General features: G+C 36.4%; 1 protein-coding gene across 2 annotated transcripts; it reads left to right on the forward strand.

Moving 5' to 3' along the window:
• Positions 1-2,897: 2,897 nt before the first annotated feature.
• On the forward strand, positions 2,898-15,824 carry LOC126977059 (esterase FE4-like). 2 transcript variants are annotated; one of them, XM_050825740.1, is made up of 3 exons: positions 2,898-3,165; positions 13,880-15,192; positions 15,296-15,824. In XM_050825740.1, exons 1-3 carry the CDS (start codon positions 3,037-3,039, stop codon positions 15,465-15,467), a joined length of 1,614 nt encoding a protein of 537 aa, XP_050681697.1. In that variant the 5' UTR covers positions 2,898-3,036; the 3' UTR covers positions 15,468-15,824. The 2 variants fall into 2 exon arrangements, with proteins under 2 accessions (XP_050681697.1, XP_050681707.1); XM_050825750.1 differs by lacking the exon at positions 2,898-3,165 and adding an exon at positions 9,267-9,929.
• The last annotated feature ends 1,734 nt before the right edge of the window (positions 15,825-17,558 follow it).

Consider the following 17,558-nt stretch of genomic DNA (forward strand, 5'->3'; position numbering starts at 1 on the left):
TGAAATAACTCGCCGCTTCCAGTATTCAGAAGTACCTACTTCTTCCATATAATATCATATCAAATATAATATCCAGGTGTATAGCCAAGTGGCTATAACAATTTATGTGATTTGATTATAGCAAATATCAGCTTTGTTATAGCAAATTTTACTCTCCTTTAGACTTGGCAATCCACTTCCATGGGCATAAACAAATAAACACAACCTTCACAGCCCTAGAATGACGCGTTTGGGGTTAAAACATCATCTACATTTTCATAGAGTCATCTATTCAGCTATAGTAATCTATTCATTCCTTATGTGGCCTCCGTTTATGGCTGTTTCCGTTATGTATATTAACTCCCACAATCTGAACCTTTGACTTTTGACGGCGAATTTTGTTAAATATACACCCAAACTAAAATTTGTATAACGCTTCCCCAGGATGTCGAAAATTTCGGCATAAAATGTGTCTTGTATATTATTTTCTATACCCCTGACGTGTGAAGAATGTTAGTAAAAAAAGTAGAGCCTTCAAAGTTCAATACTGAAATAAATATTGTGTAGTGCAATATAATTTATTGTTACTCATATTAATAAACATTGATGTGAATAACACCTACTTACATTGTTGTATTAGATTGGAAAAATTATATTCAATTCAATATTTAATTCAATCTGTTATAAATAAATTATCAGTCATAGTATTTTGTTTGATCGACGAGTATCGCACATTTAAATAAAATACACAACAATAATTTCAAAAGGTCAACGAAAACGGGTTCAATAAATAATGCAAATTTTATCAAACGTCTTTGCTTTAAGCGTGATTTGAATATAAGTTTATAATGGCTTTTTATAGCTCAAATTAAAAAAAAAGTGAACGAAATCTTATTTCGTTTTATAGAAACAGGCATTGAAACTGCAAGATTGTTGAAGTGAAACTTCTTTAGAGTCGTGAGACACAAACAGGTAAATGTTATAGGATTCAGCCGGCCGCGGCGAGAGAATGAGACAGACACACAAATTCTTAAGATTTAACTTGGGAGAAAATGAGATAGGAAGAATTTTTATTTATGGTAAAAGGTTTTCGTTCCGGTCTTTTTTTTTTCGGAGCCGAGCTTTTTATCTGGTAAACTATCAATTACTATGGCAAAAACTCACCTTGTCGAATGTGCCGCAAAAAACTGTAGATCTGTTGAGATACTGGTACGAAAACCAAACAAATTATGTAAAATGGGGCGACGCCATCTCTAATGACTTTAGATTAGAGTACGGCGTGCGTCAAGGAGGGCTAACCACTCCGGACCTCTTTAGCCTTAATGTCAATGATCTGATTGTGGAACTTAGAAATGTTGGAGTTGGCTGTCACATAGGAAAAACGTGCGTGAATAACTTCAGCTGCGCTGACTATATGGTGCTTCTAAGTCCCTCAATCAGAGGCCTCAGGAAACTGCTGGCTATCTGTGAAAAAAATGCAGCATTGCCTCAAATATAAAGTCAAAAAACACAAATGATGGTGGTTCTGGCTAAGAACGGTCCGGAGAGAACAAAATGGTAAAATTGTAAGTAGATGCATTTATTGAGTACTAGCTGACCCGACAAACGTTGTTTTGCCATATAAATTATTTTTAGTGTTAGACCGTTTATTGGACATTGCTTTATTTTTCTAAAATAAACGTAGCCTAAGTTACTCCTTATTACATCAGCTACCTGCCAGTAAAAGTCGCCGAAATAGCCGGAACAAACAGACAGACAGATGGTAAAAAATGTTATTTTGGTGTATGTATATGTATTTATAATATACATTTAGTAAAAAACGGTTATTTCAATATTACAAACAGACACTCCAATTTTATTTAAATGTATAGATAATTCACACAATATTTTTATAAATTATAGCCTATATGTTATTCTGGTGTGTAAGCTATATTAGGCAAAGTTTCATCAAAATCCATTCAGTAGTGTTTGCGTTAAAGAAGTTCAAACATACATCCAGACATACAAACTTTCACATTTATAATATTAAATTATAGTAGGATTACATAATACGAGTATGTAGATGAACATTCATTGTTGTTGTTTGGTTGAGTTCTGGTGACAGGTTTCGTCGTGCTTGTGGCGGCAACGTGAGGCGGGTCGTTCCCTTCCAGGGAAGTCAAATTTTTTTTTTTAAATTAAAGTTTTTATACTTTTTATAATCGTTAATAAAATGCTCGTATAATGCCTTTATTAATTTACTGACCTCAGTACTTTACATATTTTTTTATTACCTCGCCTAAGGCATTGAGTAGGTAAGTAGGTATTTGACGTTTGAGTATTTTTGTTGTATCAGTTTGTATTTTATATTGTAATTGAAATGATTTGTAAAACGATGAAGCTGTAAATATTCATTAAAGGATATGCCAACGAGTCTTTTACCACTTCTTCTCATTAAAGCTCAACGTTTTCCGAAGTGGTGGTAAATGTAAAAAAAAAAGAAAACATTCATGTGTCATTTCTTTGACCTACATGAATAAAAGAATATGGATTTGATTTGAATATTAAGGATAACTTATATATTTTTAGAACCTACAATCAAATTTTAGAACGAGCTTCCAATTGTCCTTGATATTATGTCCATAATATAGAACAGCAACAATAAAAAGACAGTAAACCCATGGCAAGTCCAAATTCAGATATAAATACTGATAATCACAAAGTTCCTCTAATATTCATCATTTTCTTCATTTTAAAATTTTTCTTACTGTACAGGTCACAGAGGTCACCGACCAAATAAATATTTGTTTTTGCACAAATTTGATTGCAATTTGCAGCATGTGAACAAAGTAATGTGTTATCGTGAACCGTGAACAAGAGTTGGTAGATTCGCGTTCGAAATGATAAGATATGGCCAGTCACAACTAAACACTTAACAGTACACACCGCCGCGGCCGCCGCTAATACTTAGTTGTGTTCATTGTGAATGGACAAAGTGTCACAAATAATAAAAAATGTCCCTGTTGCTTCGATAGTCTTACTGTCACACCTCGGAACAAGTTGGATTCTCAAATAATAATGGCGAGAGTAGAAGTAGAAGAAGGTATATTAGAAGGTGAAATATTATCGAATGAATATGGAAATATATTTTATAGCTTCAAAGGAATTCCATATGCGGAGCCACCTATAGGGGACTTAAGATTTAAGGTAACATTTTATAATATATCATACTAGCTGTGACGGATGCTTTGTCAGCATGGATTTAAAATATTATCTCTATAGGATATAAATATATTTTCATTTTGTTTTACCAAAAAGCGAGTTTTTTTAAATATTTTTTAACTATTATTTATGTTTGCTTTTTTAGTCCTGCGTAGTATCGTAGGACCGAATAATCAATGTCAGTTAGTTTGGGACTCAGACACTACCGGGTTTGAAAAAACAATCCCTTATCCCGAATATCCTGTTAAGAAAAATGGGACAGACTATGTATATGAATTATTAAATTGACATCAGTCCTTGACCAGTTTGTAAAGTTACAAATTAATCCAACCTTACGAAGGGATCGAAAGTCAAGTCAAGTCTACATACAAACGGACATTCATACAAAAGTTATGAAAGTGGGACTGCTTAAATTATTGTTTTGTCATCGGTCCTTAATCAGTGCGCAAAGTTTCAATTGAGTACAACATTTTAAAGTGGGAGAAAGTTAAACCCAAAGATACCAGTACATGATTGATACAGGTACGCTGTGTCAATTTACAAAATTGTTTTGGTGTTTAGTAGTTGGGCATTGGATTTGATCTGTGTGTGAAGCTACAACTAATACCAGATCTTCAATAGCACTTCTCTGTACTTCAAAAGAGAAGTCAAATTTCCAGCAATGTGCTCATAGAAATTATTTGCGGAATGTGCGAGAGCATGAAAATCGTTTCGACTTGTTGGTAGACAATTGTAATTTATTTGTGCTAAATTTCATACAATATACAATATCTATATATATGTATATACATACACAAACAACAATAAATTAACGGACAGACTCACGTTACTCCCACATGGAATGATTAAAAGAAAACGATGACTATGATAATTTAAACGTCTAGATTATGGAGAGTTGAGGCAAGGAGTATCAGCTCTTATGGGAGAAAAGTTGAAAAAGTGTCCAGCTTTATGTGGTAAGTAACAGTTCAAAAAGCTTCCACAATGGCGCTGGTGTAGGCACAGGTATGCTATGGAGTATGGTGAATGTAGCAATTGTGAACGAATTGAAGTATGCCAAGATAAAAAAAACTAATATCATTGTCGACTTAAGTAGTTAAATAGTGAAAATATCAAAAATTTACGTTGTTCAAAATAATGTATTAAATATAACCTTAAAGAGTTATTATGAGAACACGTTTAGCTATCGTGATTAGTATTATTTTAAGTTTGGTTCTTTTAAGATTTACCCTGATGCTACTGTGGCGCCACTCTAATTTAATGTATTTTGACGGAAACAGATGATTTTACACAACCGCTAAAAACAGGCCCAGTTTAATACTTTACGGTGCGTGACAAGTTACGTTAGTGTGCGTGCATTGCTGAAAATAGTGGTTTACTTGAAACTAATTTTTATTTGTTTTCACAGCTGTCATAGTCTATTTAGAGGTATAAATGATCTAAGATATAGCTACCAAAACAGTACGAAAAACAAAGACTTCAAAATTTTTATTTTACAATTACCGGATTAAGGCGGACGAAGCCACGGGCAGAATATATTAATGACATACTCACCTATTAGTTAAGTAATTACTTGAACTAACCAAACATACATTTTTATTAAGATCGTATTAGCATTTCTGTTATAAACAGACTAAAATTTCAAGGTGAGATCAAACGCTAATCATTAATCACAAAAATACAGACACAGAAACAGACAGCGGCCTATATATAGTAGTATAGACTAGTTGCAAAAAATCAATTTGTACTTGTCATTATAATATCATTATCATAACATATTCATGGAATTTGTTATTGCTTTGCAATTTGCTTTGCTTAGTACGTAGTAACAATTGTTATATAATATTAGCGCTTATTGTTAATGTACTAGAATGTAATAATACTAATGTGTCATACTGTATGTATATATATATATGTATTTTATACGTAATTGGCGTCGCACGGGGAACCGAAATCTACCAACCGACTGTCAAGGTCATTGGGTTACACATTACAGACTTCTGCCATATTATTATCAGTAGGTACCTACTACTATATTATAGCCTATGTGGCCTCTGTCTGTAGTTACGTTTTTTGTAAATTGTTGTAATAAACACAGAATAGTTTAGGTGATATTTACATGTTTTATGACAATCGACAACAATTCTACGATTTTTATATGTACCTGTGTGTCTATCCCTTTTAAAACTCAAGAACCTAACAAGGTGTTCGTGTGAAGTTAGGTCATGTGATAACTAATAGAAAGGCATGTCTATATAAACGGCATATTGAGGGTTCCAGGCAGATGAGGCATATTCTAGATGGGTCCTAACAAGTGCGTTATATAGCAAGACAAGTTTGACGAAGAACAAATCCGACCACCCTATATTCTTTGCTTTTAATTTTTGTCAACTATTATTCGTAAAGTAATTAATTGTCTGTCAAGCTGGATCCCAGGTCCTGCACCTCTTCAACTCGACGCAAATTTTCTCTTTCTTCCTGCAAACCTTGTCAGTATTTTTCTGTTCTAATTACATTGAAAGTGTTTGTGCGATCTCCATATAAAACAGATAAGAGTGTTAATGCATTTTATAACGTCATTAATAATGAATATATTAAAAAGTAATTATCTTAGGTGCGAGCCCTGAGGCACGCCAGATGTTATCGGTACGAAAGAAGAAATGTAACCCTTGACTGACATCTTAGGAGGTCACCGAGCGCTTTCAGTTTGGAAATTAGAACATCTTGTGAGATTTTATCAATGGCCTTGGTAGTAATCGGTATCGACGGCGTCCAAAATTATATCCAGCAATTCAAATAGATTGGTTTCCGTGGCGCGATTGTATAGATCCATGTTCAGACGGCGTCAATAGCCGTCGTGCCGCCGGAAATAATGAATAGTATGTTATTCTTTCGAACAGTTTGGGGATGACAGGTAATTTGGAAATGCCGCGGTAATTTCGTATAATAAGCTTATGTCCATTTTTATTAATAGGAGCTACTATAGAACGTTTTCATATCTTAGGCAAAGCGCCAGCTCTTAATGAACTTTGAAACAATAGCGTTAGCGAGAAAGATAACCGTTTGCTAGATTTTTAAGGAATAAAGGGTGTAACCCATCAGGGCCGCCGCTCTTGGTTACATCAAGAGCCATTAAATATATTTCAACTATTTTAGCATTCATTTCAACGTGTCCAATGAGCGCTCGAGGATGGTGATTAGGATTAGCTTTAAGCACAGAGTTAAAACGTTTTTTGAAAACAGATTCAAAAAAAGTTATTGAAAACATCAGCTATGTGCTGCCCATCGTGGGCATATTCGCCATCCAAGTATAAACTATCTGGTATACTATTAACGTTATATTCAGATTGTAAAAAAGACCAAAATGATTTTGAGTTAAGAGAAATATTACCTTCTGCACGTTCAATATATAAAATATAGCACAGGACCTCCATGTCCTTAAATTCACGCCTTAGATCTCCAAAAAGGATTTACTCGTACTGCCTAACATATATTTTCCATCTTTTGTGTATTCTTTTTTTATTAACAATCTCAATTACATGGCGTGAGCTGGTGCTCATGCTGGTGCATGGATATCTAGAATTTTTAATGACTCATTCGGGAAGAATAAACTTATCTATTACTAATCAACTGTGTCGGTGATGCCTTTATCTCCGAGGCGTTCAACCAAGTCAATTATCGATACGTCTTTATTAATAGAACTATATCAAATCAAATCAAATCAAATCATCTATTAATATCACCATGTTACAAGTCAAAAAACAAAAATAGGTCAATTTAAAATTCAAATTATCATTTTAAATAGATAGGGAAGTCCTACCTCACAATAATACAGTATTGTGTAATTATATATTGATATGTATATAAAGAAAATAAATATTGTTTTACGTATTGTTAAATAAGTTTTACCTAGTTAAATGACTGGCATCTTCTTAAACTCCTCAACTGAGTAAAACGTATGTTCGAGAAGCCATTTTCGAAGTTGTGTCTTAAACACCGTTGTGGAAATTGCATCTTTCTTGATCGAGTTCGGCAGCCTGTTATACACAGATGGACCCATTATGTATACTGATCTCTCCGATTTACGCAGCTTATGGTCTGGCGTGACCAGTAAATGTGCGAGATTGTTGCTGCGTAAAGATCTAGATGTATTAACACCTTTTTGTCGGAAGAGGTTTATATTATTATACGTGCACAGTGCTATTTGATAAATCAGCTCGCAAGGTAGAGGCATGATTTTAAGTTCTCTAAGCAGCTCTATACAAGAAACATCGTCCGAGACGCCCACAATGGCGCGCACGGCTCGTTTCTTCATGACAAAGACTCGCTCAACGTCCGCGGCCTGCGCCCAGAGCTCCGCACCGTAGGTGATATTGCTGTGGACGGTAGCGTGATTGCACGAAACTATCACGCAGCGAGATGCGGTGCTGGCGAGCCGGCGTAATGCAAAGCAGGTACGACCTAGTCTAGAGCAGAGCTCGCCAATGTGGACATCCCAGGTGAGGCTACTATCTAAATAAAATCCGAGCAATTTTGTTGATTGTACCATCTTTAGTGGGGCATCACCCGCGGTGACTGTGAGAGGCGGCGGTGGTGTACCATTCAGGTAGAAGGACATAAAGCAAGTTTAATCTCTATTCAGAGCCAGACCGTTTGATCAGAACCACTGCTCAAGTTTTTGAACAACTGAGTTTAGCCTCTGCTGCAACTCGTATGTTGTCGGTGCGGTGACAATTGCGGCGACGTCGTCTGCGTACATAAATACCTCTGCGTCGCCGACCGCGTCGGGCAAGTCGTTTAACAGAAGGCTGAACAGAGTGTTGGACCGACAAGAGCCCTGGGGGACTCCGAGGGTCGTGACCATCTCATATGACCTTAAACTTCCGTTTTGCCCTACAACAGTCTGTGATCTCTTGGACAAGAATGAGGTTAGAAAGGACAGTGCCGGGCCGCGTATACCGTAGAAGTTAAGTTTATTAGAGATAAGGTGGTGATCAGCTGTGTCAAACGCGCGTGAGCAGTCGCAGCTCAGGAGAGCGACGTACTGGCCCGCCTCACGTGCGACCAGCACGCGCCATACAACCTCGCGCATCAGGTCCGTACTGGCGCGTCCGGATCTGTAGGCGTACTGCCTATCAGTCATCAAGTCGCGATCTCCTTTGAAAGACAGGACCCTGTGGTTCAAGCCCACTCCGAATATTTTGCTGATGGTGGGAACTATCGATATCGGCCTGTAAGACTTGATGTCAACTTTTTTGCCTTTGCCTTTATATAGCGGGGCTATTTTTACTCGCTCGAAAGCAGAGGGATATATACCCTTGCGAATACAGGCGTTAAAAAGGTAGACTATTATGCATGCATGTGGGTTCGCGACGGCACGGAGTAGGTTAGCTGATATACCATACAAGTCTGTACTCTTCTTAGGGGCTATGTACTTATTTACAATAAGCAATATCTTGCCTGGGGTAAAAAACGTAAGCCGTATCGACGAGTTACATCCATTCGATTTAGTACAGAGACAGTTGTATGCGCAAGCAATATCAGCCAACGGGGCGCCGCACTTGCTGGCGGCGGTTGTGAATTCGAGATTCATTGCATCTACCAACTGCTGCTTAGTGCTAAAAGGAGCTCCATCAGCGACCCGTACAAGGTCGGTATAATCGATTCTCTCACGGTTTCCTCAGCCAAGTTCTAAATTAATTATATTCCACATACATTTCGCTTTATTCGGATGGTCACGAATCAGACCTAGTAACCAGTAGTATTTAGTTCTTTTCTCTTTTAACATTGAAAATTAACTAAGTAATTTTAAAAATCTATAATTAGACGTTTTAAACTTAAAAAAATCGTTCCCTAATAATACTGACCTAATTGCTATCGCCGAACAATACTAAAATAAATATAATAATATTTATTTAAAATACAATAAATATAATAATATTTATTTAAAATAAATATAATAATATTTATTTGAATATTGTTCGGCGATAGCAATTAGGTCAGTATTATTAGGAACGATTTTTTTAAGTTTAAGACGTCTAATAACATATTTTTATAATTTCTTACTTCGCTATCGATCCAAAAATTTTGTTAGGTTATGTATGTAGTGCAGTTTTTTAAGTGGAAAACTTACTTCAAATTTATTAACTATTAGGGCCAGCAGAGCTTCTGCTATCGCATGACAGTCATTTCCTACGCGCTCTACTAATGATTCCCAGTCAACTGATGCAAGGGCTTTCGAAAAGTTTGCTTTATTCGCTACTGTGAACAAGCGTCTTATAGAGAACTTAGGTGGTGGCGTGGTGTTACGTGAGATGGTCAAGCACCTGAGCGTCGTGGTCGCTCAGACACTAGCCACACATTCCTCGGGGAGATTGGAGTACACGTGGTCCAGTAGAGAACCAGTGTTTCCCTCTAGTCTAGTAGGAAAGTCGACTAGTTGGCTGAAATTGTGCCTAGATAATATATAATAAATTAATATTAATGTCGCCCATTATTATTGCACCAAGGCCTTCGACACATATTTTTGATAAAAGTTTCTCAAACAACCGGACACGATGGTCGATGCGCTGCGGGGGCGGCCGGTTGCCGCGGGACTGCTGCTACCGCCGGGGCCGCGAGTGCCGTAGTTGCCGCCTGTGCTCATGGGATTGCGTGGCGGCGCCTGGGTGGACGCACCTTGCGCGCACTGATTTCGGTACCGGGAGGCCAGTTTACGGCTGTCATGAAAAAGTCGAATTGACTGCACGGTACGGAGATAGAGAACGATACGACTATATTTTATATATATCTATATTATAATATATATATAATATATATCTGCGATGTGAAAGCGTCGAACTAAACGAGGATGAGGACGTAGAGTAGGTTAAGTTTTGAATATTAATGTTTACATTGAGGGCTGGATGATGATCATCTTCCGGTAGTGATTCGGATTAGTTCGGATCTAGACACTGTACATTGGGAATTAGATCTGACCAGGTCCAGGTATCTATTACTTATGTTACTCATACTGTTGAATTGCATCCAACCGGTAAAACATAAAAATTATAAAAGTTGTGATGTTAATTGATCCACATTAGGATCCAATGTGGTATAATTTAAATCACCTAGGCTCAGTTGCCATTCTACATTCTTCATACTAAAATCACCCTCTACTAAAAATCGCTCAAGTCTGAAAGGTACTCGAAAAATTGTTGTTGTGACCAATAATAATATGGTCGCATATTCAGTATGTAGTAAGTTTGCGGTATACCGCGATAAGGGTGCCGCCTCCCATAGTCACGAACAGTTCTTTATACATTATACCTAGAGTCAAATAGTTCTGCATGGATGATTCCTGGCAGCAACCACGTCTCGCTTAAACAAACTATTACTGTCATAATCATTCTTTGAGAGATTTTAAGAAACCCAGTTGTTTTTGTTCGTAAACCGCGAACGTTTTGATAAAAAGAATAACACCGTATCAACATGGGTTTAATTTTAATTGCGAATATTACGTAAATAATGCTTCAAAAAATAACAGTTGAAATATGATAGATAGTAAAATCTGATGTTATAGCTTTTAAACGATCGCAATGAATTACAGATATTTGGATGTTGTGTATGAAAAATATTAAAATGGAATTCATAATATACAATGTAATGTTATGAATAAACATTATTCAAATAAGTTTATAGAATTTTGAAACGATAGAAGACAAATTACTAAGATGCGAAATATTATATTTCTACGTCTCTATTTATAACATAATATATGGCATTGCATCATCTTATTGACACAGCTTGAGTGATCACGGTAACAGATAAAAGGTTATAATAATTATTATTATTATTGGTGAATGTAAAATATAGACTCTCATAATGATGGATATAACCATATACAGGAAATAAACATGGATTTATTTTATCACAACAGTTAAATGACTGTTTCTCACTAACACTAATATAAGAAGCACATTTCACTATTAAAATATTACTTAAACATTTTTTTAACGACACTTTAAAAGTAATTTGTAAGATTTTAAATTTGTCATTTTGGCGAACCATGATTTTGCAGTTCCTTACCCAACAATAGATATATTATTTTTCTTTCGCCTTAAGTTTGGCTTGTTGTAGGAGCATCTTAAACTATAATTAGTTTGAGAGGTGGTCATATACATAAACACAATTTTGGTAACCAGGGAATCTAATATCGGATGCTCTCAGGTCCTCAGGCAACGTAAGCATGCTAAGAAATCAACGTTTTTATACCTTGACAAAAGTTTTCTTGTTGGCTTAGGGTATGAGCTGTCGACGTCGTTCCTAACATGGAGCAACATGGGTGACGAAATCGATACCTCTCGTTGGGTTTAATTGGTACCCGCACTTTTCCGCGAGATTAGTTATAACCTTGACGAATCGAAAGTATGAGGAATCCTTTCTCTGCGGAATGCCATTGTTTTGAATATTGGAATAGGTGACCCATTGCTCGTTTTTTATGTTAGACTTTATAATACTAGTACCCTCTTTTTAAGTTCGCTAAAATCTGGCTTAATATCCTCTAATTGCGACACCCTTAATTCGAGGGCGGAATCAAGGCTATCTAAGCCATCGACTTTTGCAGAAAGTGTTTTTACGAATCTGCTTGAGAAGATGAACTTTGCACAGATTTAAATTTATCCGTTATTAGGCAATATCCGTCGACAACGACCACATGCATAAACTCTCGGGAAGCTTAAGTGATGGAAGTTTTGTGAGAAGCGTGTTATGGCATACATGATCAAAGGATTTCGCTATATCCAAGCTAACTGCCAAGCTTTCTTCCTTGCTGTCAATAGCCACCCATCTATGAGTTAAGTATACCAGAAGTTCGCTTGCCAAGGCGAAACCCGTACTGTCGGTCGTGACCAACTGGTGACCCTCTAGGTATACCAAGAGCTGGTGGTTAATTTTGCTCTGAATGACTTCGGAGAGTAGGGAGGTAATAGCTATAGGCCTGCAGTATGCCGGATCCGAACTATATCCTTTTATATTGATCGGATGGACAAGTGGTAACTATCATGGGTCAGGGTCTACGCCTTTTAAGTATGAATGCCGGAATATACGCGTTAGCACCGGCATCAACTCAGGGGTTCTAAGCACCGTGATAGAAATGCCATTAAGCCCGCTAGCCCTCTTTACATCCAACGAAAACAGATCTCGCCGAACAGTTTTATGTCTGAAATGTACTTCACGCATAGAGCTCTGACACCGCGAGATGGTCGGCGGTATTTTTCCGTTGTCTCCTGTGCAGCGGCGGCAGGGATGGATGGTTAAAGTTACTAAGAGCAGCTTTGGATAACGTCCAGAACTTGCGTGTTCCAGTCGGGTATTTGAGTCACCTACCGTATCGTCGTTATGGTCAAGTAATTGTCGTAGTCAAATATGATGATCAGGTGAACGTCTTAGCGGCTTACAGTAAGGGTGCGATCTGCGATCTGTGATAGAATGTCTTTCCCAATTTACTATCTACAGATAGAAATAAATTACTACCTTCTACTGTCAGTAATTAGTTGTCAATAATCTGTAGCTGTCCCAATATACCCGATAAGTCATTCTTATCGCCTTATATTGGGACGCGTGAATTACAATTTTCATACAAACTTTATATCTCTGGTAAGCTATACATCGTCCCATTGACAGACACGTCTACGGATAAGTTAGCGTCGATAAGTTTCTTGGGACAGAAAAGTCAACGATAGTTACGATTTTTATCTCAAGTAAGAGATGGACTGAATATTGGGAACGGCCGTAACTGTCTGTAATCAAATTGCAATTCGTTTACATTCGTTGTTGCATTGCAATATGACGCAAGAGTTCTATCTATTATTGCACTCTTCGCAAATCTCTTTTGTAATTATCCTCGAGATAGATCCTCTGTAGAGACAAGTGTTTCTCCCTGACTTCATTTGTGTCATTTAAACGGCACTATCTCATATTATGAGCAGCACGTTAAGTAGGTCTTCACATATTCAGACAAATTAGTTGGTGTACTTCAGATTCCCTAAAAATAAAATTAAAATTAACAATAAAAACAACCGGCGTCATGAAAACTATTCCAAAACAATATAATAAAGTAAAAATATAATTGCGTATTCTTCTACAACTAAATAATCGAATTATTTTTAGACTTCTCCTAAGTAAAAAGATATGAAAAATATTGGACTACCTAAACGTCAATATAATGTAGTTCCAATTATTGTTATTTTTTAAGTCGGTGTCTATATATATATATATATATAATGTTATATATATATAGTACATATTATATTATGATATAGTTAAAGCTGAATGATGTGCTTCTTTCGCTCGCCACGAGGAGAAGTGACCACGTCTCGCCTCGCGTAAGCATTGGAGTCTGCCCGCTAGCAAAATGTTTTACATTTGTCTTGCTATAGCATATAATATGTAATTTGTTGATGCTTTACTTGCTAAGTTGACTTAGATACGGTCAACAACAAAATGTGTTACTCTTAGTCTAAACAAAACGTGAAATACTTTTAGAATTTGCTTGAGAATACATCGTCCCAAAGTACATATACACCTATGCTAGTAGGTGTATTACCTACGTACTCTACGATTAACAAAAATGTATCAAAAATGACAGGTTTAAAAATATACCAGTCTTTCAAAATAAATTGCTAGACATTTTGTTTAACTTGAAAATAATTTATTCCAGGCACCAAAGCCCAAGAAACCCTGGCAAGGAGTGCGCCAGGCAAAACAGCATGGGTCGATATGCTACCAACATGACAACCATCCTCCCTTCGCTCCGAAAGGCAACGAAGATTGTCTCTACTTGAACGTCTACACTCCAACCTGCACGCCAATTAAACTACCAGTCATGGTGTATATCCATGGGGGAGCTTTCAGAATAGGCGATGGTAATTCCGACCGATACGGACCCGTCTTTTTGTTGAAACATAATGTTATTTTAGTAACCATCAATTATCGCCTTGAAATCCTTGGATTCCTTTGTCTAGATTCGAAAGATATTCCAGGTAATGCAGGTATGAAAGACCAAGTTGCTGCTTTAAGATGGGTGCAAAAGAACATAAGAAACTTCGGCGGAGACCCAGATAATGTAACTATATTTGGGGAGAGTGCGGGAGGCGCATCTGTTTCATTTCATTTAGTTTCACCGATGAGCAAAGGACTTTTTAAAAGAGCTATAATGCAGAGTGGGTCTATCACCTGCTGGTGGTCAACAGTATATAAAGCACGCGAAAGAGCATTGCTTCTGGCGAGAGAGTTAGGTTGTACTGCGAATAACGATGAAGAAATTTGTGACTTTCTTAAACATGTACCAGTTGAAAAATTGAGCAACAAAAATTTAAGTCTATCTTTTGCCGAATCTACAAAACTAGGAACATACTTATTTTTCGCTATTGTATCTGAAAAATATTTTGATGGCGAAGAAAGATTTTTTGAAGGTGACGTTTATGATGCACTCCGTAATGGAATTCATGATGGCGTCGACGTAATTAACGGATATAACGAACACGAAGGTATTATTTGCTTGCTAGGACAATGGAATTTGATATTAGAACAAGCGAATCGATATCTGGAGCATTTTGTGCCGCAGCCGTTACCAATGGTGTGTTCAATGATAAACCAATTAGATGTAGGAGAAAAATTTAAAAATCATTTCTTGAAAGGTGAACCACTTACGAAACAAACTGCAGAACAATTTTTGAAGTACTTGAGCATGGAGGCTTTTGTCTACGGAATATTATCTTGGCAGAAAATATGTGCAAAAAGAAATAAAAATAAAATATATTTGTACAAATTCAGGTGCACATCTGAGAGAAATATTTTCACGAAAAAATTAGGTGCAGACAAGCTGTTCGATCAACGTGTCATGGTGTCCCATGCTGATGACTTAGCATACTTATTTCCAGCAGTAGATGTCCCGAAAGTAGATCCTGCCTTGGATTCATATCGCATGATCCAACAATTAACAAAATTATGGACCAATTTCGCTAAATTTGGGTAAGACCCGGAAATTGATTCGAAGTCAAATACCCTCGAATTAGTTCAGATTCAAATGTATCATACTATTTGATTATAATTCATTTTCATATTTTTGTTTTAGAGACCCGACACCTGAGGATGATCTCGGGGTGAAATGGAGACCATATACGATGAAAGATGAAGAATACTTAGATATTGGTTCTACACTTACACCTAAATATTCACCCGAAAAAGAAGATATGGAATTTTTTGAAAATATATTTCGTGAATATTATCCACACGTCGTTCCATGATACGCTTATATTATAATATTTTTACATATTATACTGTTTATATTTTTTTAGTTTGTATTTTTCTGTTTCTGTTTGTTTCCTTATTTCGTTATTAATATAATATAATAAAACAAAAATATATCTTGCCTTGGTTTAAAGCGCTTCTATACTTACTTTTCATCGGTCGCAAAATCATTACCTACCCACCTTCTGTAAACATTTTTTTAAGGTTTCCCGATTACTCATTACATTTAAATAACTATCTACGAGATATCCGTGAAGTCGACGACCATCACTTATTTTTTGCACAATAACTAACAAGTTCATGGAAGTGTTCACTTCCATTTGTGTTCACAAATAAACGCTTGTTCCTTTAAATAGTGTATTACTTTCCAATCCCTGACCCACTCTCGTGAAATTTTGTTAAATATTTTTTTACAATTTATGACCATCGCCCTGCAACCGATTCATATTAAAATTGGCAATAATATGTATTGTGTGCTACCCTCTATGCTGTAACTACTCACCAGGAGACACAGGAATATACCAACTATCTCTATGAAGAGAGTAGTATATTTGAAGACGATGTATGTTAAATTATTAAGACTCGTGAGACGTTAATAAATAACGTCACAATACGTTATTTATTAAATTATATATTATTTATTAACACGGCCTTACTGACCACACCAAATCGATAAATCGTTAATAAAGTCTTGAAATACGATATACGTTCTTGCTGTATTCTGTAAATAGCTGTAAATTCAAGTTAATTTATAAAGTGAATCTTAAAAAGTTGCGCACTGCCACGGATATTGTTAGAGTTCTGGATTGAGCGGGATACCAAGGGTGAATTGAACGCAGCTGTCACGCTCATATAGAACATTTAACTCTAAAAATTCCAAGACACTTGATATTGGATTGGATATCATACAATTATCTTCATTTTTTATGGAAGACGAGGACAAAGGAATGTACGGGTATTCTGATGTTGAGTCACCATAGGAAACACAGGGGCGTTGCCGGACGTTTCTCGTATGGTCCCGGAAACACCGCACAGTAAAACTCAATTCACAGCTGGGTTGAACTTTGAAGAAAGTTCCTGGAAGACCGCACTGTAGACGGTCGCCAGACATACAGATGGTGGGGATGATATTCTATTTTACAACAACATTTACACTCTCTAGAGAGACTGCAGCTGGTGTGTATAGCCCGACATCACTATTACTGTTACCCGCAAAGTAAATGTTCGAGACGTCCAACATATCACTGATATGCAGAAGAAACAGTGTAGAAGTAGCACACAGGCTTGGGGAACACTGGCGTTCATGGGCTTCGGGTTCGAGCAATAACCATCGACAACGAAGCTGGTGGTCCACTTGCCTAAACTCTCGGGAAGCCCAAATGATGGAAGTTTTGAGAGAAGCGCCTTGTGCCATACACGATCAAAAGCCTTCGTTATATCCAGACTAACTGTCAGGCCCCTTAATGTAAATATATTTATACATATTGAATATATAATATGATCTTAATCTTCATCACATGACATAAAACGACATACAGACAAAAATAAATCTGAAATTCGTAATATTTTGGGTTGGTGAGTGGAAAAACGTTTATAAATCACAAAATGTATGTAATTTCAGACAGACAACTGATTAATATAGTACATAGATTAAAATGATTATTATAACTACACAATATCAAATAATTTTGCATCTCATTTGAACTACTTCCAATAATTGCATTAAAACTTTTTCGTTTTAATGGCTTAAAATTAACATTGAATAAACTTTCCAATATGAACCATCGATATATATGCCCATATTTTTTTTAGATAGTACTCACTAAAAGAAAGCGTTTTGCAAAGTTTAAGGTTGCGCAAACTTACGGTTCATGAAATATATTTAAAGTTTTAAGGTTAGAATAGCGCTATTAATTTAATAGAATGATTTTCATCTGATATTTTCTTTCCTTACCATTATCTGGTTTTGCTTTATTATATTATTTATTATTATTCTCGTTTCCGCATGTCTCTTCACATCCTAAAACATTGCAGTTTCACAGGATGGGGATGGCACATACCCCTAAAACCTCATATATCGATGGTCT

Source organism: Leptidea sinapis, chromosome 2 (assembly GCF_905404315.1).
Source record: "Leptidea sinapis chromosome 2, ilLepSina1.1, whole genome shotgun sequence".
NCBI classification, from domain to species: Eukaryota; Metazoa; Arthropoda; class Insecta; order Lepidoptera; family Pieridae; genus Leptidea; species Leptidea sinapis.